The sequence below is a fragment of the Myotis myotis genome, unplaced genomic scaffold (assembly GCF_014108235.1).
Source record: "Myotis myotis isolate mMyoMyo1 unplaced genomic scaffold, mMyoMyo1.p scaffold_m19_p_17, whole genome shotgun sequence".
In the NCBI taxonomy this organism is placed as follows: domain Eukaryota; kingdom Metazoa; phylum Chordata; class Mammalia; order Chiroptera; family Vespertilionidae; genus Myotis; species Myotis myotis.
This window is the reverse complement of record NW_023416321.1, coordinates 41,825,616-41,850,951: the sequence shown is the minus strand read 5'-3', so window position 1 is coordinate 41,850,951 and position 25,336 is coordinate 41,825,616. Positions and strand designations below refer to the sequence as shown.

At 43.6% G+C, this 25,336-nt stretch overlaps 1 protein-coding gene across 3 annotated transcripts in view; it reads left to right on the top strand.

Moving 5' to 3' along the window:
* The window catches only part of STX8 (syntaxin 8), a 230,323-nt gene that overhangs the window by 19,443 nt on the left and 185,544 nt on the right, over window positions 1-25,336 (top strand). For all 3 annotated transcript variants that reach the window (XM_036341589.1, XM_036341587.1, XM_036341590.1), the window contains exons 4-5: window positions 2,940-3,050; window positions 24,028-24,152. In XM_036341589.1, coding sequence (XP_036197482.1) covers window positions 2,940-3,050; window positions 24,028-24,152 — 236 coding nt within the window. The remainder of the gene's footprint in view (window positions 1-2,939; window positions 3,051-24,027; window positions 24,153-25,336) is intronic.

The following is a 25,336-nucleotide window of genomic DNA, read 5'->3' as shown; positions in this document are numbered from 1 at the left end:
CTGGGGGCTGCAAAGCATTTCGTTACGTAGATGCACTAGTTCCTTATTAATGAGCTTTAGGATGTTTCCAGAATCTGCTATAATAAGTAATGCTGCAGTGACCATCTTTCTGAGTCTGTATAGACTTGTGAATATATCTGCAGGAGAATTCCTTTTGGAATAACGTGCCATTTACATTTTGTTAGGCATTTGGAAGGCAGTGTGGCAGTTGGTTGAATCTGTTTACATTCCTGCCGAGCATGTCTGAGAGTCCTGATTCCTGCCCGCTTTCTAGAGCTGCCTCACCACGGTTCCCTGCAGATAGCTGAAATGGCTATATTATTTAAATTCACATTTCTCTTACTAATGCAGAATGAAGTGCTTTTCCTTTGATTAGAGTTATTAGTGTTTTTTTTCTTGTGCTCTGTTATGTCTTTTGCCTTTCTAAATTTGCCACTATTAATTTGTAACTTGTAATTTTTTTGGCAGGTATTTAAAATTTCTATGTAGCCAGATTTATCTTTTCCTTCATGCCTCTAGGTTTTCAATCCAGAAAGATTTTAACTCCTCTAAGATTATTAAAAAGCTCTCCTATGTTTTCTTCTAAGGATACTCCTGTCATTTTACTTTTTATGTTTAAATACTTGAGCCAGTTAAATCTGTGTTTAATTGTAACATTGGATTATAGTTGAGCTTATGTTTGCTTGGGTGTTGGATGCTGAAAACCACAGGTTGCCAGAGTAGGTTGAGCATAGTATTGTGATATAATGAATAGTTTCCACAATTTAAAATTCCCGTTTTGTCCTATGTAATTCATGTTATAGCTTCTGTCATTTCTGTTTTTCTTTTCTGAGGAACTTCCTTTAGTCAGTGGTTCTCAACCTTCTGGCCCTTTAAATACAGTTCCTCATGTTGTGACCCAACCATAAAATTATTTTCGTTGCTACTTCATAACTGTAATGTTGCTACTGTTATGAATCGTAATGTAAATATCTGATTTGCAGGATGGTCTTAGGCGACCCCTGTGAAAGGGTCGTTTGACCACCAAAGGGGTCGCGACCCACAGGTTGAGAACCGCTGCTTTAGGTAGAAGAAAAGCCTTCTGCTTTATTGACTATTTGCCACTAATTTGAACCACATCACTATTTATTCTTGATGTTGCTAATATTTGGCCCTTTTATTAATACAGAAGAAGTATTTAACCACTGTATCTTAGTTAGAGCTGCTACTTCATGGTCTCTATGATGGGTCCTTAGTGACTATAGTCAAGAAGGAAATGGAAAAGCGGTGGTAGTAATTTTACGCGGAAAAGCATGGCATTCTGGAATGTTGAGAGAATTCATTTATTATTATTTTTTTTTATATGTAAGGCCACTAACACTGCTTAGCTTCATTGGTTTGGGAGATTTATGACTTTTCTAACTGCTATCTGTTTTGGGGAAAATTTTTACAGGTTTATTTACTGTTTTACCAGCTAGCCAGCTCTTTGTATTCAAAATTAGCAACACAAGCTGTAGATTCACTGGGCCACAGTTTTTTCCTATTCACTAGGCAGTGGTGATGCTACTACTTGATTCTGCCAATTCCTTAGAATTTTGGGGGCCTAAATGCAGTGGTGCTGTCCCTCTTTTAACAAGAAAAGAATCTGTAAATCCAACGCAGCTGTCTCACTAGGGAAGGGGTCCTCAAACTACGGCCCGCGGGCCACATGCAAATATTGCATTTGTTCCCTTTTTGTTTTTTTACTTCAAAATAAGATATGTGCAGTGTGCATAGGAATTTGTTCATAGTTTTTTTTAAAACTATAGTCCGGCCCTCCAACGGTCTGAGGGACAGTGAACTGGCCCCGTTTAAAAAGTTTGAGGACCCCTGCACTAGGGTCTTCTAGAGCAGGTCGTGGTGGCCAGGTCTTTGAGCCACCAGTGTTTCAGCTCTAGGAAGACAAAGGGCACTTAATAGAAAAGTAAAAGCCAGATAAAACCCAGCATGTTGAGCTGGCTCACCTTTGTGCTTGCTTTTTGTGTATTTTGCCATATATATCTTTTCAAAGGTGTTCCTTAGCTTTCTCCATTCGTTCTCTTTATGGCAGAAGTTTTCTCCATCAATAGTTCCTTTATTTTGTTTTTTAGAAAACACATGGACACACACAGATACAGACACACACACACACACACACACACACACACACAGCCTAGAGGAGCTCATGTAGCTTGCTTCAAGAAAGCTAGTATATAAAACTTGGGATTTAATCCTGATTTATTTTTTTAGCCATAACTTATGAATTGTGCTGGAAAAGGGGTTAAAAAAGGTGAGATAACTGGTTCAAAATCATAGATAGTGTTCAAAATAGGACTTCTAGGTTTCCTAGTCCAGCATACTTATTAATAGATCAACAGATTAAAATATGATTATCTCCTTGTAATTTTCTTTAAAGATCATGCAGTGTATTTAAATAATGAACTGATGGTAACAACTTTTAGAGCAAACCTGATGCATGAAGTGGCACTTTGGTGTTAACATGGAAGGAAGAAGGCAATACTGGAACCTTTTTTTCCTCTTTTTCTTTTTTAACAGAGTATTTAGCATATTGATGTCAAGGAAAACACCCTTGACCATTGACTGCTGTAACTGAAAACCTAAGGAATCCCTGAGTCAGACTGCTGGGCAGGAATGATCGTTTCACTGCTGGTCACTGGGAGGAAAACACTGTTCACCTACTGCATTCCTCAGTGAGGAACTGTGTGATGGGTCCACTCCAGTGTTTGCACATCCCCTGTGACGGTCAGTCAAGGTTCTTTACTTGAACGACCGTGAAATTGAAGGTCAGAGCAGGAGAAGAAGGGTGGTTCAAATCTCTATGGACAGGATGGACTAGAGTCCGAGCAGTCAGCTCAGTTAATAACGTGATAGGTAGAAGGAGGTCATTCACACCCTGTTGGACCTTAACGAGATGTCTGCAGAACACAGCTTGAAGGGGACCGAAGACAGAACCTACTGGATGATCTTGTAACTCGAGAGAGACTGCTTCTGGCATCCTTTAAGAACGAGGGTGCAGAGCCCGATCTCATCAGGTATGGTGTTTCCGTTTACGGGGTGATGTGGGGGGGGGGGGGGGGGGCGGGAGGTTTATTTGCAGAGAACAGCTGTATTCTGAATGGCTTCATTCCTTTAATTAGTAAAATATATTCTGTTCATTTATAGTGTTTTCCTATCCTATCTGTTCGATTCCGTTTTCATTAATTTTCCAGGTTTTGCATGCCAGGTGTGTTCAGCTGGATCCCATCTCAGAGGAAGGGTGTTTAGGTAGAACGCAGGCAGGCAGCACATTTCTTTTGCATGCCTAGTTGAGCTTTCCACTGTTAGCTGCCTTTAAACTCCCGAAGTCATGTACTTATCTGGGGAAATGTTTTTGTTTTCAATTGGCAACTTGAAAAAACTGTCCCTGTAAGATGCAGTCTGTGGTTCGTGGAGTAGAACAGGTGGATTCCTCTCATGGTGGGGTGTCACTCGGGGTGGTGGTGGGGCCTGTGTCCCACTTGGGGGAAGCTGAGTGTTGCTTTGTGGGCGCCAGGTCTGTGGTGCCGTTTCTCTGTACACGTCACGGCAGCTCCTGTGTTGTGCGTCTGCCCCCTGGTGGTCACGGTGCATCATAGCGACTGGTCGGATGGTTGGACACTTAGCATATTAGCCTTTTATATGTATACTAGTAGCCCTGCGCACGAATCTGTGTGCGAGTAGCTCACTGCCACTTGCCTCAGCTGGCTACCCGCCCACCACCGCTGGTAGCTCTCTGCTGCTTGTAGCTCGCTGCCCCGCCCTCCTGTAGCCCTCCCCACTCCTAGCTTGCTGCCCCCCCCTCCTGTAGCTCTCTCTGCTTATAGCTCACTGCCCTGCCCTCCTGTAGCTCTCCACCACTTGTAGATTGGTTGTGACATTACAGCGTAATGGATAATTAGCGTATTCCTCTCTTATTATATAGGACTAGAGGCCCGGTGCAAAAATTTGTGCACGGGTGGGGTCTGGCAGGCCTGCGCTGATAGGAGCTGACCAGGCTGGCCAGAGGGGAGGGGATGTGGGAGGTTGGCCAGCTGGCCCTGCCCCCTGGTCGAATTCCCAGTTGAACTCCAGTAGAGGGGACAATTTGCATATTAGCCTTTTATTATATAGGATATCTATCTATCTATCTATCTATCTATCTATTGATTTCAGAAAGGAAGGAAGAGGGAGATAGAAACATCAGTGGTGACAAAGAATCATTGATTGGCTGCATCCTGCATGCCCCCCACTGGGGATCAAGCCCGCAACTTGGGCATGTACCCTGATTAGGAATCGAACTGTGACCTCCTGGTTCATAGGTTGACCTTCAACCACTGAGCCACACCAGCTGAGGCTCTTAAGTCCTTTCTGTGGAGCGTGTTAGAAATGCAGAGTCTCAAACCTCACCCCAACTCTACTGAGCCTGCAGTTTAACAAGACCCTCAGGTGATTTGAATGCACTGTCGATTTTGAGAGATACTGCTTTATGTTATTCTTAATTGTGACATTTTGCATTAGAATCACTCAAGAGGCAGATAAGAAATAAAAAAGAAGAAAGAGAGCAAGAGAAAAGAAAAGAAATACAAGTGTCTGGATCATATACTTGCAGAGTGTGAGTTAGTCTGGTGAGCGGCCTGGGTGGCAGGCATGCTGGGCATCTCGGGTGGTCCTAACAGGGCAGGTTAGAGCCCTGCTTTGTGTCATGGGTACCAGTAATGAGAGCTAATGGCTTATGTCGCTCGATTTCTGTGTGCCAGGCACCATGCTAAGCTCTTTTAAGAACCTTCCTCAGGAGATCTTCATTACATCCCCATTTTACAGAAGAGAAGTGAGGCTCAGAGGAGTCAGATAACTTGCACAGACTCTAAGACGAATCAGTCTCAGCGTTTGGGTTTCCTCTACTAGTAGATCTGTGTGTCTTCAGATGGGCACTCCACCACTGTGCAAGAAAAGCTGGACCAAGAGTTGGAAGGACCCAGCTCTGTTGCTTACTAGCCTTGCAGTTACCCAGTCATCTGGGCTTCAGAATCATTGACCTTGAAACGGGTAACTGTGTTCTGCCTCTTCCGTTGTTGTGTGGACCAGATGAGGTGATTGTTGTGTGAAGGACTTTGTAAGCTCTAAAACCTTTACAAACTAAGATGTTATTCTTGGAGCATTGTGCACTGTTAGGGTAGGAGGGGGTGGAGGGGTTCATGCTGCCTTCTTTGTTTCCAGGAGACCTGTCCTTGTTGCACCCCCTGAGTGCTGGAGTCCTGGCCTCCATGGCCGGTCTTGTTCCATGCTCTGCCCCTGGTCCTCTGCCCTCCCATTCTCCCCTTGCGAATCTTGTTCTGTTCCCTTTCCTCAGTGCCCAGCTTGCTGCTTGTTGTCCTATTAAACAGCTGTACATTCATTCTCACAGTGGAATCCATGGCTGGCACAGACTTGTCTTCTGGAGTAGTTTAGTGAAAACCTCTTTGAGTCTAAAGGAAATTAACTGATGGGAGGGTTTTAGGGAATATGGCAGATTGGTGGCAGAGGTGTTTGGGATGGAGGCCTGTTGAGAAATCTGAAGTCCAGCCACTGGGCCTGCCCCCTACCCCTCCTGGTTTAAGGCTAGTGCACATGGTGGGCCTAAAGGTCTTACTTGGTGAGCAGCTGGGGCGGCATGGGGCTGGAGGAGAATCTGTGAAGCAACGATAACCTATGTCTTGAGGGGTGGAGTAATTTAGGAAACCAGCCAGGCTCTTTTGTATTCTCCAAGATGAAACTGAGGATAGCACCATTGTAGACTTACTAGAGCAGCGGTCCCCAGCCTTTGGGACCTCACGGACCACCAGTTGGCGACGGCTATACTAGAGTCAAGCAGTGCGAGGACAGATGAGAGAATGAATAAATGTTCAAGTTAAAGTATGTGGCTACAAGTAGATTAATTTGAGGTCAGAGTTTCTGATCTTTGACTTTATTCACCTGCCTATGTCAGAGTATGATTTTTGCCTTTATTTTTTTAAACCCCTAGCCCCACATTTAAGCCTTCTCTTCCATCCCCAACTTCTATACCCGATCATTCTTCCTCTTGGACCTGGCCTTCTGAGGGTTGCATTCAGTTGTGGACATGACCGTTCCGGCTCACCACTCAACCTTGCCCTTTGCCTCCTGATTGTCAGGCTGCCTGATCATTTCTGATTCCCGTTGTCAGGGCCCTTTCAGCTCTGTCTTTGGGGAAGCCTCATTCTCTTCTCTGCCGGTCAGTATGTGTTATTTCCAGTGACGTACAAAGATTTCCTCAGTCCTCCTCACGGTCAGTTTCTACTTCTGGCTCCTCCAGGGTTTTTGTTTGCTTCTCTGATCTCTGGATTTCTCCCACATTTTTGTTTGATTTTGTAATTCTTGATATCCATGTGGGCTGCCTTGTCACTGGGCAGGAGAGTGGTGGTGGCATATGTCTTTCCTTCAGGGCCTGGCTTACAGAGACACACGGCCAGAAAGCCTTGCAGCACTTTAAAGTGTTGTAGACGTGCTGTCTATGGCACGTTGGTCATTAATGCTAGATTATCACCGCAGCACATTCACTGTTGGAGAAATGGGGGGTTCATCTTCCAATCAGTATTTCAAAGCCCCGTGATAACTGGCAGCAGTCCCCCGGATCAGTCTGCCTCGCCAGAACGCACTGGGAACCTGTTGATCTCTGTCCTCCTAGAGCCCCGACTTCTTTCTCTTTTTCCTGTTTCCTTTGTGTACTTTCTCCTCTTCCACTCCCACCCAAATCCTTTGCCTCCTCTCTGTCTTCCCCATCCCTTGTTCCAAGGAGTCCTTCTGCATCCCCCCTACCCGCTCTTTTCTCTTCCTCCTCAGAGGTGGCCTTGTTAAGGAGCGAAGAGTATTGTGAAACTTCAGCTCGGATTAACATTTCCTTTAGCTAGACATTCACGTGGCAATCACATAATTGAATGTGTAGCTGTCATGTGATGGGATGTTAGCTTTACCTACGGATTACTGGCCATTATTCGGAAGCAGAGAGCCTGATGTGAGACGGTGGTCTAAACAATTAATGGTTGACTAATTTAGGGCATTTGGAAACTTGTTAAAGAAATCTCTGCGTGACAGTGTCTCTTAGAAGATCAGCCATGACTTCTGAAGCAATGACACAGCTTCTCATTGAAAAGCCCACTGCCCCTTATATTTGAGAGTGTTGTTGAGTCTCACAATTACTTAAATCTTTGTCTGTAAAAGGAAAAATATCATCACATACTCCACTGCCTGTGACCATCTCAAGATCAGGTGATTAACTGGGCTGTAGTGGGTGGCTAATTGGCTAACCTTTAATCTTCACACCACCAACTATATGAAGGATTATAGGAAATAGGAAGTTATTTAAAGGTTAATATGGTAGTTATTTGTCAGGAATGGTATATTAACAAGTAGACTAATTGCTAAAATTAAGAGTAGAAGATGATAATGAAATGTAAACATTTAAATTTCACTTCAGATATTTGAGCTGCTAAAAAAAGTATCATACTTCCAGTATATATTGCATATCACAGTCAAGGAAAAATTAACATTAAGTATTACATCAAAAGTACTGTCCCTCCCTTATTTTAAACCATGTAATGTTTTATTGCAACTTTAAGTTTGGTTTATAAGAAGCATGATCTGTATCTGATAGTACTGAGGTTTTCTAAAGAATCATTGATTTATACTTTGTGTTGCTTAAAGTTATTAATACATGACCAGCCTACTCCTCTAGAAGTAGGTAATTGCTAAGAAATATTCACCTGCATCATTAGCCTGCTCATGTGAGACCATGGATAAGCGGTAATAATTTATCTTACATCCCAGAAATACACTAGTTTCCTAGGTTTTCTGATGTGTAAAGGATGTGCTGAAATCAGAAAGGCCTTGCTTTTCTCTCTGTTTCATTGAGTATAAGAATAGTTGAACCAAGGTTATATTAAGTACTAGAGGCCTGGTGCACGAATTTGTGCACCGGTGGGGTCCCTTGGCCTGGCCTGTGGGGATCGGGCAAAACTGGCAGTCGACATCCCCCGAGGGATGTAGTAGTGTGCGAAGCAGCAGGCAGCAGGGAAGGAGCCTGAGCCTGGGCTGGGCGCCATGCCGCTCCCGCTCATCCCAGCCCCACTGTGCTTGCTGCCGCCGCTCGGTAGGCTCGCTGCCACTCCGCTGCTGTTTCCGCGCGCCCGTCCTAGGATGATACCAATATGCCCATGACCAAGAAGTGGCCCTGGGCTTGTGACCAGTCAGTCCTGATGCTGGTCTCGATCCCGGTCCCAGTCCGGATGGGGGAAGGGGCGCGCAGGGGAAGTGTCCTCAGGAGAGAATCCCACCGCCGCAGCTGTGCTCGCCAGCCATGAGCCCGGCATCTGGTGCCCGTTGGTCAGCTGAGCGGCGCTCCCACTGTGGGAGCACACTGACCACCAGGGGGAAGCTCCTGCATTAAGCGTCTGCCCCTGGTGGTCAGTGTGCATCGTAGCTACCAGTCGAATAGTCGATCGGTCGCTTAGGCTTTTATTTTTATTTTTTTAAAATAAAAACCTAATAGAGGGTATACCTTGTTTAGAGATGGGAAGACTCAATACTGTAAAGATGTCAGTCATCTCAAAATCGAGCTGTAGGTTTGAAATTGAGGTCTGGCCGGCATGGCTCAGTGGTTGAGCATCAACCTATGAACCAGGAGGTTGCGGTTTGATTCCCAGTCAGGGCACAGGCCTGAGTTGCAGGCTTGATTCCCAGTATGGAGCATGCAGGTGGCAGCCAATCAATGATTCTCTCTCATCATTGATGTAACTATCCCTCTTTCTCTCCCTTCCTTTCTGAAATCAAAAATATATTTAAAACAAAACCAAACAAACAACAACAACAAAAAACCAAACAAACAAAATTGATCTGTAGTGTCACCAGCCAGTTTTTTAATTTGTTTCTGTTTGTTACGTAAGCTGATTCTGAGATTTAAATGGCAATTTGATGAGCCAAGGAAAGCCAAGGCAATTTTGAAGAACAAAAGGCTTAAGGACTCACATTATGTTACCCACTCTTACCTCAAAGCTGCAGGGTGGTGTTGCCGGGGGATAGGCAGTTACACCAATGGGACAAAATAGAGTCCAGAAACAGTCCCACACATGTATTGTCACTTGATTTATGACTAAGATGACCCTGCAGTGCTGTGGAGGGAAAAGTGACCTCTTCAGGAAATAGTGCCAGGTCAACTGGATAGCCATATGAAAAAATGAATCTCAGGCTCTGCTGTCACCCTCCGTACAAGTCAACTCCGAAGGGATTAGAGATCTAAATGTGAAAGGTAAACCTAGAAAGCTTTTAGAAATCTTTGCCTATGGCCTCGAGATAGGCAAAGATTTATTAAACAGAACAGAAAAAGGACTAAATATGAAGGAAACATGATAAGTTGAATTTCATTAAAATAAGAAATTCTTTTTATTTAAAGATATCACAAAGAGAGTGAAAAGACAAGCCACAAAACAGGAATCTATATTTGTAGCACATCTATCTGACTTAGGAGTTGTACTGGCATATATAAAGAACCCCTGTAATGAAGAAGAAAAGCAGACAGAAGACAGGCAAAACAACGAAGTTGGACTTGACCAAAGAAAATACCCAGTGACTGATGAACATATGAAAAGGTGTTCAACTTCACTAGTGTTCAGGAAATTGCAAACTAAAACCATGATGTCATATTAGTACACCTACCAGAATTAACAGACAATTCACGTGTTGCTAGGATATGCAGTGACCGGAGTTCTAATATACTCTCAGTTGTACTGCCACTTGGGAAAATTCGTTGATTGTATCTCCTAAAATGGAAGTGTACATAGGTGTACATGTGCAGAACTGTGTTTACAGTAGCATTATTCTTTTTTTTCTTTCATTTTATTGATTTTCTACAAAGAGGAAGGGAGAGGGATAGAGAGTTAGAAACATCGATGAGAGAGAAACATTGATCAGCTGCCTCCTGCACACCTCCTACTGGGGATGTGCTTGCAGCCAAGGTACATGCCCTTGACCAGAATCGAACCTGGGACCCTTCAGTCCGCAGGCCGATGCTCTATCCACTGAGCCAAACCAGCCAGGGCAACAGTAGCATTATTCTTAATAGTCCTGCCTGGAAACAGTCCAAAGAACATCTACACTCTACATCATGGCATATCTATACAATGATACTACACAGCAAATGGGAAGTCACAGTCTACAACTACACACACACGATGGATGAATCTCACAAACAGAATGTTGAGTGAAGTGAGACTGACAGAAGAGTACATACTGTATGATTCCATTCCTGTGAAGGCTAATTTATTTATGGTGTTACTATCACAAAAGTGTCTCCCTCTGGGGGTGAGGGACCCTGGAGTTCTGCTAGTGCTCTGTTTATGCCTTGGGTGGGGATTAGCTGGGGTGCTCATTTTGTGAATTATTTTTGAGCTATACACACAGTGGTTTTTCTGTTTGTGTTCTACTTGAATTTAAAAATCTGTATGTAAGCACATATATATAAACACAAACATTTTTCTATAATACACACATGTATTATACATATATACTGAATGTATGTACGTATGAAATATGTAAGCATACTTATAATACACATGTCTTAGCTATACTTATGTATATATGCTTATATATAATTATGATATATAATAAGTATATGTAATACATGTATATTACTAAGTATACTGATATATGTTTATAACCACATGTATACTTACACTCATGCATATTCATGCATACGTTTGTGCACATACCAACACACACTCACACAAAGAGCTGTATTCTGAACAGACCACAAGGTGGAGATATAAGCCAACAGAAGGGGAAAGTTACTAGATCATTGATTCTAGTTTCTAGATTTTGGAAAGTTAGCATTTTTCTCCCTTGAAAGTAAGGCGAGAATGGTGTTTGCTTACACTGCCTGATTTTAGAAAAAGGCCCGTCTCACTTTTTTCAGTTCTCTCTCATCTTCTCCCTCCTCCTTTGTGTAATGGAAACCTGTTTGTCATTTTTAAATTTTCTTCTCAGTGACTTAGACATTTGCCCCATCCCCAGTCGGTTCTTTCTTCCTCTTGCTTTCATCTTCCTTCCTTGCCTTTTCCTTGCATCTCCTTCTCTTCCATTGCTCTTTCCCCCTGGAAAAAGTTGCTTGATTTCTGTGTTTTTTAATTGTAGTTTTTGTTTCCCATTCTTAATTTTGAAAGAAGAGGGTTTGCTTTCAATGCTTCTTTCTAATAATCTTCACTTGTTATTGTTTACTTTTGTGGGCATTTGTTCCCCTATTATGTGCCCTTCCCCTGTCTCCTCCCCATGGAGATATGGCTCATCTTTATTAGATTTTAAACAAATTATCGACATGATACATGTTCATTATAAGAAGTCAAATGATAGAGAGGTGTAACCCAAAAGTTAATAGTTTCTCTCCTTTTCTTTCCCTTCAGTGCCATTCCCTAAAGTAACCAGTGTTAACTGTTTGGAGGGTTTCCTTCCCCACGCTTCTCTGTGCTTATACAAATATTTACACACGCATTTACATACATGTGAGTTTTCCTTTCCTGTTTTTTAATGAAAACAGAATTGTACTGTACATATTCTGTAATTTACTTTTATTTTATTTTTTAAAAATTCTTTTTTATTGTTTAAAGTATTACATACAGTATTACGTAAGTCTCCTTTGTCCCCCATTGACCTCTCCCCAGCCACCCCCACCCCCCAGCACATGCCCTCACCCCCCTAGTGTCTGGGTCCATTGGTTATACTTAAATGCATGCATACAAGTCCTTTGGTTGATCTCTTACCTCCCCCCGCCTTGCTTTAAAAAAAGTCATTTTTGTTAAGATTATTACAGATATCCCCTTTCCCCCCTCATTACCCCCTCCACATGGTTCCCGCCCTGCCCCAGGTCTTCACCACCCTATTGTCTGTGTCCATGGGCAGTGCATAAATACATGAAGTTCTTTGGTTAATCTCTTCCTAACCTCTTCCCCCTTTTCCTCCTAGATTCGTTAGTCTGTTTTATGTTTCCATGCCACTGGTACAATTTTATTTGTCAGTTTATTGTGTTAATTTGACTCTACATATAAATGAGATCATGTGATATTTGTCTTTCTCTGATCGGCTTGTTTCATTTAGCATAATAATCTCATCTATTATATTTTTGTTGATTTTTAGAGAGAGAGGAAGGGAGAGAAACATCAATGTGAGAGTCAACCATCAATAGTTACCCCCTGCACAACCCGTACTGGGGTTCAGTCCCCAAATCCATGCATGTGCCCTGACCTGGAATCCAACCAGCAACCTTTTGGCACGCGGCACCACACCCAACCAAGGGAGCCAGGACTGTAATTGACTTAATCATTTACATTTGGGTATTCCTCCAAATCATTAGATCTACCAAAATTCTTTTCAGTAGCTACATTATTCCACAGTATGAATATGCAGTCAGTACAACCACTCCCATTTGATGGATATTGGGTTGTTTAGTTTTTTGTCATTACAAACAATATTGCAGCAAATATCCATAAAGAATGTGTGGCTTCAATTTCTGTAGGACAGAGTCCCCAAAGTGGGGACAAAGGTATGGTTATTCAGATTTAACAGGTCCTGCCATGTCTGTTTCTTGAAAGTTGTAATGCTTTTCATCCCTCCAGCAATACATGGGATCCCATTTCCCTACCCCGTGGCTGTCAGAGTGTGATGGAACTTGTTGGGTTTTGCCAATTTGATGAGTGACATATGGTATATCTTGTTTTGAATTGCAGTCCCTAACTGTTGGTGCAGTTGTGACTTTTGACAGGGAAAGTAAAAAGATTTGATACCCCTGTATTCATTAATTAAATTGTAAAAGTCATCTGGGAATTGAAAAGGGAGAATTCTAGTCTATGAATAAGCAGGAAGAAGAAAGAGGAGTTACCTATATACCCCATACTGTAAGTTAGTTAGTTGATTTCTTAAAAGGCCTATTTCATACTTTCAATTTGAAAAGTACTCACTATAGATGAAATTGCTTTTTTAATAAGTGAAATTTTATTTTATTTTATTTTTTTTATTTTTAAATATATTTTATTGATTTTTTACATAGAGGAAGGGAGAGAGATAGAGAGCTAGAAACATCGATGAGAGAGAAACATCGATCAGCTGCCTCTTGCACACCCCCGACTGGGGATGTGCCCGCAACCAAGGTACATGCCCTTGACCGGAATTGAACCTGGGACCCTTCAGTCCACAGGCCGACGCTCTATCCACTGAGCCAAACTGGTTAGGGCAATAAGTGAAATTTTAAAGAAACTGCTAAAAATATTCTTTCTTCTTTATTGAAAAGAGTTTTCTATGTCTCCCTCCCTCTCTTCTCTATTTACCAAGCACTTTCATATATTATTTTATTTGACCCTCATAATAATTTTCAGAGGTAAGCAGAGAAGGGATTACTTTTTTTGGCTCACATATGAGGAGACTGATTCTTAGAGAAGTCATTGTGCCTGAGGTGAGTAAATGGCAGAGAAAGAACTAGAAAGCCTCCTTGTCCTTTGCCATGTTTTTGTCTCTCAGGCCTTTCTCTCTAATTTTGGTGTCCTGTCATGGTCCCCCTGTAAGCACCCTCATTTATTCCTTTCTCACTGCCTTGTTGTTCATGGCACCTAGTAGATAATATTGCTAACTTTAATAATTCAATAAAAAAAGGGGGGGTGGTATTAGAAAACCTAGGTTTGAATTTTGAGCCCATTTCATTTTCTGTCAAATGAAGATAATCATGACTCCTCAATATTGTGAAGTTCCAATGATACAAATCTATCTGAAAAAGTATATTTTGCTTTGGAAAGTGCTTTGTAAACATCACTGAACACTTGTCTCTGGTCTTAGCAGAGGGGAATCCAGACCTGGCATGCCATTGGGGGAGGTCTTTCTGGCCTGCACAAAGTAATTAGAGAACAGTGGTGGTTTATAATTAAGTGCTAAATTGTGTGGTGTGGGCCGTAAGTGAGCTCTTAGAGCAGCGGTTCTCAACCTGTGGGTCGCAACCCCTTTGGCGGTCGAACGACCCTTTCACAGGGGTCACCTAAGACCATCCTGCATATCAGATATTTACATTACGATTCATAACAGTAGCAACATTACAGTTATGAAGTAGCAATGAAAATAATTTTATGGTTGGGTCACAACATGAGGAACTGTATTTAAAGGGCCAGAAGGTTGAGAACCACTGTCTTAGAGAAAGGAGAGATGCATGTAGACTCCAGATAGCCTTTGTAGAGTGAATAGATTTGTGCACCATACATTTCCCGGCTTACTTGTATGCTTTCTCTGATCCTATTCTTTCTAGACCAATAATGTCCATACCAGTCTGCTTATAGGTTCCCAGCTGGTTGCATAAGACTCACCTGGGAGAGCTTACAGATTCCTGGGCCCTGCCTGCAGAGGGAAAGATGCCATAGTTAAAAGCATGGGTGCCCTTGCTATTTATTTGAGATTTTAGATATGAATCTGGTTAATCTGTATATATAAAAGCTTAAGCCAGCGGTCGCCAACTGATGGTCCGGGGACCACTGGTGGTCCGAGAGGTCCAAAAGGTTGGCAATAGCTGGCCTAAGTGAACATTATAACCGGACGTCCGGCCGGTAGCTATGATGCACACTGACCACCAGGGAACAGACACTCAACGCAGGGGCTGTCTCCTAGTGGTCAGTGCACTCCCACAGTCAACCTCCCGTGGCTGGCCAACCTCTCATGGTCCCTCCCCCAGTTGGCTGGCTCCCATCCACCCCAATTGGGACTGGGCCAGGCTGAGGGACCCCACCCATCTTGATTATAGATGCATTATTCATTGACACCCTTAAACAGTGTTTTAATGCCAGATTTGGATTTTTGAGATCAGCTGGCAATTTCTCTATAAAATTTTCAACACCAGAGTTTAAACACTATAGAGTGTTTAATTCTGCTCACTGCCAGCCAATAATTTTGTTTCACTAGACTTTGCATCTTTATCCATAGAACAGTGATAATTTGCACAATTTATTGAATATTTTAGTGCATTTAATCTTTATTTTATAAAATGAGTGCGAATGGAAACACATACTAAAGGGACAAGACAGTAGCGTTGACACAAAGATGGAGTCATTGGGCTTGCCGAGTGCCTACATGCACATTGATCAAGTTGGGCGCTCATTGGATTTGTCATGTAAGTGTATTTGGTTGTGCAGAGCAAAGTGAAAGATTGCAAATAATGTCAAAAAAGGCACAGCTTTGCCCTGGCTGGTTTTTCTTAGTGGTTAGAGCGTTGGCCTGCAGACCAAAGGGTTGTTGATTCAGATTCCTGGGCACGTACCTCAGTTGCAGGCTCGATCCCTGACCCAGTTGGGTGCGAGGCAAACGATCGATGAGTGTGTCTCTCTCACATAGATGTATCTCTCTTTCTCTCTCCCCTTCCTCTCTCCTCTCCTCTCTTAAAAAAAAAATCAATTGAAAAAATATCCTCAGGTGAGGATAAAAAAAAAAAGGGGGCAACAGCTCTGGCACTAGAAACTCCCTGGTAATATGTAAGCAAACTGTTGACTTTTGCTCATTCTGTTTTGAAACATGTTTTCAGGAGGGCCTTGTGTAATAAAGTAAGGAGCTGTTTACAATAAATTCTAATTATTGGGTTTCTTAACATTTATTTTGTAGTTGAACTTTAATTGCTAACCAGCAGATGGCTCTCAGTCACCATAAATTTTGCGGAGTAGCTAATTCACTTTTCACTTAGAATTCTCAGTGTTTGTGTATCACCCTTCCTGCCCCTCTTCAGGTACCATGACAGTCACACTTAGGTAAACTGATCTGGTTTTATTTGAGTGATTTTTGGATTGCCGCATTGCTTTCTGGAATAGCAAACCGGAATTTGTCAAATTTAGGTTGGAGGTCAAAATAACAACTTGGTGGCATTTCTGTGTTTCCGTGGACTCTTTGGTTAAGTTTTTACTTTAATGTTATACCGTTTTGTTGGTAAATTTGGCCAGCAACGAATAGGGACAAGATGGGATTTGTTTAAAATTAGAAAAATATTTTATTGCAGTAGATTTAAAGATGCTATGGTGAGAATTTCCTTGGGTGATATGTAAGGTATTTTTCTTGCTTGAGTTCTTATTGTTCTGGACTAATACACAATAAAGATTATTTATTCTATTTAATCCCCCCCCAAAAATTATTTCGAGTACTTACTTGCAAAAGTCACAGTTCAGGCGTTTGTTGTCCCTGAAATATCAGCTCTATGAGGTCAGGTGTTTGTCCTCCTGTTCACTTCCAAGCCTGGCACCTGGAAGGTCTTTAGTATTTGTGGATGGACAGGCGGATGGGATACAGAAAAAGAATAGGACAGCGTACTGGACTGAAGACTTTACCATCTAGTAAGCATGGCTACAAGTAGACATCCATCCACAGATCATGATCTTAAAGGAGCAGTTTTACTTCAGGGTTGTTACTAGGAACTGTGTTGAAGTTGGAGAAAATTCTGAAAGAAAATGAAACTTTTCCTTTCCCTACGTTGTGTCAGTTTCCCAAGTCACCCAGTGTGGCAGCCTGTGTCCCCTCTATCCAGTCTGTTCACCAACACTCGTGGGGTTTCCTCTGAGTCACTGTGTGAATCGTCATTTTCTTGCTGTTCCTTGTCATTTCCCTTGTCCAGACCCTCATCACCTTCCGCCCGGAGGACACTCGCTCCTGGCCCGCCTCTGACTGCGCTCTCCTCAGTGCGATCCAGTCTGCATGTTGCTGCCAGATTTTCCTTAAAGAATCGATGTCAAGGAATCTATTTCTGCTTGAAATTTGAGCCTCTGTGCATCTCTGGAATCACAGGAAGAAACTACCGAGACAACATTTTGAAAAAGCAATTCCCTGACACCCTAGAAATATCTCCCTAACCCTAACTTCCAGCCTCAGTGCAGCCTGTGAATACTCCTGGAGATTTTTTTCAGATAGAACAGGCATTTTCTATAGTCATTTTGACATCTTCTTGGAATGGTCAGCAAAGCTAAAGAAAGCTGCTGCTCGGAATTCACCGCCTTTCCCCGTCCTTAGTCAGTGGGATTAGCAGCCCCCTCTGCGAACTCTAACAGCTTCAGCTACATTTGTCCGCAGAAAAACGCGGCTTATCTCTGCCCCCCGCGTCACGTGTTATAATTTAAAAATGAACATCATTTGCTTTGGGGGATGGAAATGCAGTATTTTTATATCTTTAGAAGAGACTGTACAATTTTTTGGTAAAATCTTTATGACATACCTGACCTGTTTATTAATGTGGCATTTATTTGATAAGTGCCATTTTTTAGATAACTTGCATCTTGAAAGAATGTGGATAGAAGTTATTAATTTATTTAAAAGAACATTGGGAGTCTATCCTAACCTCTGAAAGAGAGTTTTTAGCATCCCCTTTCTTTAACTTTTCGAAGGAGAAACACTCCCTTGTTGTCCTTCCAAACGTGTTTTAGTGACAAGTCCCTTTCTAGTAACATTCTCTCCATTTGCTCTAAAATCTGAAAGGCGGACAGCAGTTGGTTTCTTTTGCCTTTTTTTTTTTTTTTTAGTAAAAAACCAATTTCGCCCAGCCGGTGTGGCTCAGTGATGAACCAGGAGATCGTGGTTCGATTCCTGGTCAGGGCACATGCCCAGGTTGCGGGCTCAATCCCCAGTGCAGGGCGTGCAGGAGGCAGCCGACCAATGATTCTCTCTCATCATTGATGTCTCTCTCTCTCTCTCTCTCTCCTTTCCTCTCTGAAGTCAATAAAAAGATATTAAAAAAAAAGACAACCTCATGATAAAAAGGTTAACTACCCCTCTCATCTTGTCTCTCTTGCTTAATAAGCTCAGTGGTTTCCCATCCTGTTTCATGAACACGCACTGAAGGCTTCCTGCCCAGCATGCGCAGCGGCTCTGCTTATTCGGCACTAGCGGTATAAACGAGACTGTCATGTGGCCGCTCTCCTTACAGAGCGCGTCATTCAGGAAGGGAGACAGATGAGCAAATAACTAACTACAATCCTGCTTGATAAATGCCACGTTGGAGGTTTCGAACAAAGTGCCAGGGGAGCACCAGGGAGTGATTGATTCGAGGGAAGGGGGTGGGGACGGGGAGCAGGCAAGACTAAACAGCAGAAGTGACATTTGAGTTGAGCCTTACGGGGTGAATAGAATTTTGCCAGATGGACAAAGGGGTGGGGGTGGGGACCCTCCAGACTCATGCAAAAACATGAGAGTGTGAAAGTTTGTGCCTTTGTCTCCACTTCTGAGGGGCTGTGGGGCTGGAGGAAGAGCAGGGCATGGAAGGGGTGTTGGCAGAGATCAGTGGGGCCACATTGTAAAGCTTAAACCTGATCTGTACCTTCTAGGGAGGTGATGGCGAACCTATGACACGTGCGTCAGAGGTGACACGTGAACTCATTTTTTTTTGTTGATTTTTCTTTGTTAAATGGCATTTATTTATTTATTTTTTATTTTTTTGTTTTTCTTAAATTATTACAAAGAGTATTACATATGTCTCCTTTCCCCCTGCCATTTAAATATATAAAATAAATATCAAAAATATAAGTCTTTGTTTTACTATGGTTGCAAATATCAAAAAATTTCTATACGTGACACAGCACCAGAGTTAAGTTAGGGTTTTTCAAAATGCTGACACGCCGAGCTCAAAAGGTTCGCTATCACTGTTCTAGGGAATTGTGAAAGTTTGAAAATAGGGAAATGTTGCGGCGAGACTCCACTTTAGAAGGAGTTCTGGCCACAGAGGCGGAGATGGTTTGAATGAGGGTGACTGGGAACAGGGAGACCAGTCTGAAGGCTATGACCATCTTTTACATGCGAGCTGAAGAGGGCAGTGCCAGTGGGGATGCAGTGAGGGCACATGCTTGAGGACCACCTCTGAGGAAGGCCTGGGACATTGAGAGGACATGGGGCTGGGGGGGGGGGGAGGTTTGGGTGATTGGGAATACAGTGATGGTGCTAACCAGACAGAGCAGAGGAGGAACACAGCTGTGGGCTGAAAGTAATGAATTGGATTTTGGATATATTGGATTTGGAGTGGAATATCAGTTGGAGTTTCCTAAACAAAAAGCAATAAATGCAGATGTAGAGCCTGCTGGAAGTTAGGATTAGGAAAATATTTCTAGGGTGTTGGGGAATTGCTTTTTCAAAATTTTGTCTTGGGTTTAGAGCCAGAAGCTGTGCATTGAACATTTAGCTCTGCCACTAAGGGTGTGACCTGGAGAAAGTCACTGTGATGTTTCTTTACCTTGGTTTTCTTTTATTTTTAAACACTGGAGGCCCAGTGCACAGAAATTTGTGCACTCGGGGGAAAGGGGGGTCCCTCAGCCCGGTCTGTGCCCTCTCGCAGTCTGGGACCCCTCGGGAGATAACGACCTGCTGGCTTAGGCCTGCTCCCGGGTGGCAGAGGGCAGGCCCAATCCCTAGGTGCAGCCCCTGGTCGGGCTCAGAGCAGGGCCGATTGGGGAGTTGGGGCGCCACCCCCTGTCATGCACAGAGCAGGGCGGATTGGGAGGTTGGGATGCCACCCTCAGTCACGCTCAGGGTAGGGCCGATTGGGGAGTTGGGGCACTGCCCCCTGTCACACTCAGGGCAGGGCCGATGGGGAGGTTATGGCTCTACCCCATCACACACAGAGCAGGGCCCATGGAGGGGGGGGGTTGGGGCGCCGCCCTCTATCACCCACAGAGCAGGTTCGATCAGGGGGTTGGGGCGCTGCCACTCTCACACTCAGGGCAGGGCCTATGGGAAGGTTATGGCTCTACCCCGTCACACACAGAGCAGGGCCCGTGGGGGCGGGGGGGTTGGGGCGCCGCACCCTGTCACACAGAGCCGCAGGGCGATCAGGGGGTTGGGGAGCTCCCCCCTATCAGGCACAGAGCAGGGCTGATTAGGGGGTTGGGGCACCTTCCCCTGTCACAAACAGAGCAGGGCGGATAGGGAGGTTGTGGCCCCGCCACCTGTCACACACAGAGCCGCAGGACGATCAGGGGGTTTGGGCGCTGCCCCCTGTCATGCTGATCCCCGTGCCGGGAGGCCTCATGGCTCCGCTGATCCCGGTGCTGGGAGGCATATTACCCTTTTACTATATAGGATATTGGCCTGGTGCATGGGTGGGGCCAGCTGGTTTGCCCTGAAGGGTGTCCTGGATCAGGGTGGGGGTCCTGCTTGGGTGCCTGGCCAGCCGGGTGAGGGGATGATGGCTGTTTGCAGCTGGTCACACACCCTTCAGGTGGGGGTCCCCAACTGGGGTGCCTGGCCAGCCTGGATGAGGGGATGATGGCTGTTTGCAGCTGGTCACACCCTTCAGGGTGGGGGTCCCCACTGGGGTGCCTGGCCAGTCTGGGTGAGGGGCTGAGGGCTGTTTTCAGGCTGACGGGTGACTGAAGCTCCCAACCGCTCCTTTTTTCCTTTTTTTTTTTTTTTTTTTTAATTCTGGGCCAGCTTTAGCTCTGGCTCCAGCTCTGAGGCCTCTGCTGCTGAAAGCAGGTATCTGGTTTGTTTAAGTTCTATAATCGAGACACTGTATCAACTCCAGCTCTGAGATCCTGGCAGGCTGAAAGCTGGTTTCTGGGGTTTTGTTTAGCTTCTATATTTGTTACAGTGTTTCTTAAACTGCAAGCTCAGAGGCCGGCAGCGGCAGGCGGGGAACGTTGGTTTCCTCCGTCACTGAAGCAAGCAAGCCTCATGTTAGCTTCCAGCTGCCTGGCTGCCGGCCGCCATCTTGGCTGGCAGTTAATTTGCATATTGCCCTGATTAGCCAATGGGAAGGGTAGCGGTCGTACGCTAATTACCATGTTTCTCTTTTATTAGATAGGATATTTTTATTGATTTCAGAGATGAAGGCAGAGGGGGAGAGAGAGAAACATCAATGATGAGGGATCTTTGATCGACTGCCTCCTGCACGCTCACACAGGGGATCAAGCTCATAACCCAGGCATTTGCCCTGACTGGGAATCGAACCATGATCTCCTGGTTCATGGGTTGATGTTCAACCATTGAGCCACGCCGGCTGGGCTACCTTAGTTTTCTTGTCAGTAATACCAACTCTGACTTACACACAGGCTTGTGTACAATTCAAATGAAATAATGTTTGTGAAATGCCTTTGAAATGACAAAACACAGCACCAGCATATGATGCTATAATATCCTGACTACACCTGTTTATTTCATTCATTTGGTTATGTTTTTTGCTGAATTAGTTAATTCATTCAGCCTTTTTTTCAGTGTCTATTATGCCAGGCACTGAGGATACAGTAACAAACAAGACAGTCCCTATCATTGTGGAGCTTGTAGTCTTGTGTAGGAGACCGAAAATCAACAAATATATAATAGCAGGTGGTTTAAATACTATAAAGAAAAATATAGCAGGATTGGGGGGCTGAGTTATAGGGAAGGGTACTGTTTTAGAGTGGTCAGGGAAACCTGTCTGAGATGACATTTCAGCAAGGTAGAATGAATAAGGGAGCAAGGCCACGTGACCATGGGGTGGGGCTCGGGGAGGACAGGGAGGCGTGCCTTAGCCATGGTAGGTTGGAGGGGCCAGTGGGTGCAAAGTCCCTGAGATATGAATGTGCTCAGTGTATTCTAAGCAGCAAGGAAACTAGTGTGGCTTGTAGTTATAGTAAAGATGTCGTGTTTTAAAGGTGGATGGGAAGAGCAGAGGAAGCAGATCTATTTTTACAGTGATCACTCTGACAGCTCTTTGGGGAGTACATTGTAGAGGGTGGGAGTGGGAGCAGGAGGCAGGAGCAGGAGGGCGGAAGCAGCAGAGTAAAGGAGAAATCGTCAGGTTTTAGATACGTTTTGAAGGATTTCCAATGGGTTAGATGTGTGGGATAGGAGAGAGAGAGTCAGAGAGCATTCCAAGGTATTTGGCCTGAGCCCATGGGTCTGTGGTGAAATAGAAAGACTGGGGGAGAGGAGAATGGATTTTGTGGGGAATTGTTTTCTTTCTGTTCTTATTTATGCAGTTTACTACTTAATGAGAAAAATTTTAATGAAAGCAGTAAGGATCCTACAGATCATCTTATTCGGTGATGTCCAATGATGGAAAATCATTTCCTGTAAGAGTAAAGGGAACGCCTGGCTCCCCTCTCACCTCCCAAACCGCTATTAATGGCTGTTAATGAGGGTGTCTTATTCCTCGAGCATTTGACCAGAACTTTTGAAAACCATTGACCTACTTAGTTCACTTGTTTTATGGGCTGAGGAGGTGCTGGAAGTGCCCAGGGAGACAGAGCTGCAGTTTTCTTAACTTCAGTCAGTAACTGCTGCATGGGTGGTTAGTTTTTCTTTTCAGTTTGATTGTAAACTCCCTGAAAACAAGAATTATGTCTTAAATTCTTCCATATTTTCTTCTTACCTAGGAGAATACTGAGTAATAGTAGGCATCAGTCCAAACATTAAGTTGAGCGTAAAACGCAAAGAAAAGAAAATCAGGTCTCTGCATAGTGACGCCTGCGAGCTGACCTGCTTCGTTAGTAGAGGGTGGCCATTGCTGGATTTCCCACAGGTTTGGGGCATCAGCAAAAGACAGACACCAGAAGAAAAGAGAGAGAGGTAGTTCAGCCTTGGAAAACGTAACAGAAGTTTTAGAATCAGATAACCAGGAAAGAAGGCATTAGGGAATCATTTTTACCGCCGTTTACTATTGCTTTTATAGTGAGAGTAAGACCAAGATAACTTTGTTATTGCCGAGAACTTTTTTAAAGCTTTGTGCTTTATTTTTTTACTTTTTTATTTTATTTTTAGAGAGAGGAAGGGAGAAAGAGAAACATTATTGTGAGATAAACAGCAATTGGTTGTCTCCCTTACTCTCCCCGACTGAGGATTGAACCCACCACCTTTCGGTGTAGGGGGACTACACTGCAACCAACCGGGCTCTCTGAGGCAGATGTTACCGTATTGCTGGTAGTGGGTGGAGCTCACAGCTATTCACTCCGTGTTGGGAAGCTGTGTGCAGTCCCATCACGGGTGATTTTCAGTTCCTGCCTTCTGCCGAGTAGACATTTATATAAAAGGTTAAACAATAGGGTGGCAGTTATTTGTAGACAATAAAAGAGATGGGCAAAGAAAGGGCTAGAATCACCGATAATGTTAGTGAATACCTGTAAATCTCCTGGAGCTGTGCCTGCACGTACGTTGTCACTACTCCTACTGCTATGTCGCCATTGTCACCATCGTCATTTTTTATGAATCCTGTGAACTCTAAAGTGAGTGACTGTTCACATCTGGATTGAAGTGGTCAGAGATGGTTTCATGAACAGGATGGTCCTTGGGGCTTGGGCAGGGTGGACAGGTGGGAACACAAGAGGGGGTACTCGAGATGAGAAGATCCCCTTAAACATGGGACTGAGGCTGGGAGCGTGCGTGTCCCGTTCTCAGACAGCAAGGAGACCAACGTGTCTGGCGCAGAAGGGGCATGTGGTTCACTAGAGGGAGAGAAATTAAGATCGATAATTCAGAATTTATTATGTTATGAATGCTACATTACATTCATAAAATTGGATTTGAACCCTGTCTGTGAGCTACGAAATACCCATTAATAGAAAATTATATGGTCATTTTTTAATGCTATAATCTGTGGTTGCAAATTTGGGTCTTCTTGAGATAAAATATGTGCCTTTGATGTTACAGGGCCTGTGAGACAAACTTTATCCTTAAAAAGGCTATTTCCACTGACCTCGTGATTTTGAAATTTAAGGCCCTCATTTGTGATTATTGACTCAAATGTATCTTGGAGGATTAGTAAGAGTATTACGTGCTGCCGTAGCCTCCTTAACAGACTGTAATTCTCCAGAGGAGCAGGCTTGCGCTTTATTCCTCCTCAGGTCTCTTCCAGCACCGAACGCAGTTGCTGGCATCAGCGTAGGCTGCAATAAATTGTGGTTGAATTGAATTTTCAAAGCATTCGAGGCTGGCCACCTCCGCACTTGTGGGAGTAATTTGCAGCAGAGCTATATTTTTGGAGTTATGTAACACATTTAATCTTGTTCTTAGGTCCAGCCTGATGACGGGAGGGGCGAAGCGAGGCGTACCCAACCCTTGGCTCTTTGAGGAGCCGGAGGAGACCAGTGGCTTGGGTTTTGATGAAATCCGGCAACAGCAGCAGAAAATCATCCAAGGTACTGACTACCCAAGGACTGTGGGCTCAGGAACCTTGTCAGGTTTTTCCTGTAGCCCTGACTCTTCCTATGCCCGTTGAATATCAGAGGGAGAACTGTTGGTCTTCTAAAGCCCCTGGCAGTTTTGTGCCTCAGGAAACCTGGGGAACAGACAGATGATGTCATCCATGAAGGTGACTCAGGAGGTAGTGACTCCCCCTGGGAGAGAGCGGCCGGCAGCTCTGAGGCTGGTTAGCCCCCTGAATCCAAGGCAATGGGGAATTTATTCTGCAAACACAGACTCCATCGTTTCCTTATTAAAATAAGTCAGTTTGGCCTTTACCTTGAAGTTCATCTTGCCCAGTGACTTATAAACCTGCTAATTATTTCTTTTACTGTCTTCTATCTTTTAAATTTCAGAAGTAATGCACAATTGTTATACAAAGTTCAAACAATACAGAGATATATAAATAAAAAGCTTTCCATATTGCTTCTCCAATATATAAACAAGCTAATATATATTTCCTCAGACTTTTTGTCAATACACATGCATATATTCAGTATAAGGATACATATTTTGCATAAATGGATTTATGATATATATAATTCTACAGCTTTTTAATTTTTTATTTAATATGTATCATGGATATTATTTCATGTCAGTGTTGAGATGTTATTCATTCTAATTCTACTTTTTAAAAACAGCTTTTTGGGGTGCAGTTGACATTATTATAAATGGCACACAGTGTATGTGAGTCCCTAAGCCAGTGGTTCTCAACCTTCTGGCCCTTTAAATACAATTCCTCATGTTGTGACCCAACCATAAAACTATTTTCGTTGCTACTTCATAACTGTAATGTTGCTACTGTTATGAATCATAATGTAAATATCTGATATGCAGGATGGTCTTAGGCGACCCCTGTGAAAGGGTCGTTCGACCGCCAAAGGGGTTGCGACCCATAGGTTGAGAACTGCTGCCCTAAGCTTTGACATATGTATACACCTGTGCAACCATCACTATAATCAAAATAATGAACATAATCATTATTCCCAAAAGTTTCCTTCATGTCTATTTGTAATTCTTACTATTGCTCCTCCCCCAATCCCTAGACAGCTGTTGATCTGCTTTCTGTCACTATAAATTAGTTTCTATTTTCTATAATTTTGCATAAATGGAATCATACAGTATGTACTCCTTTTAGGAG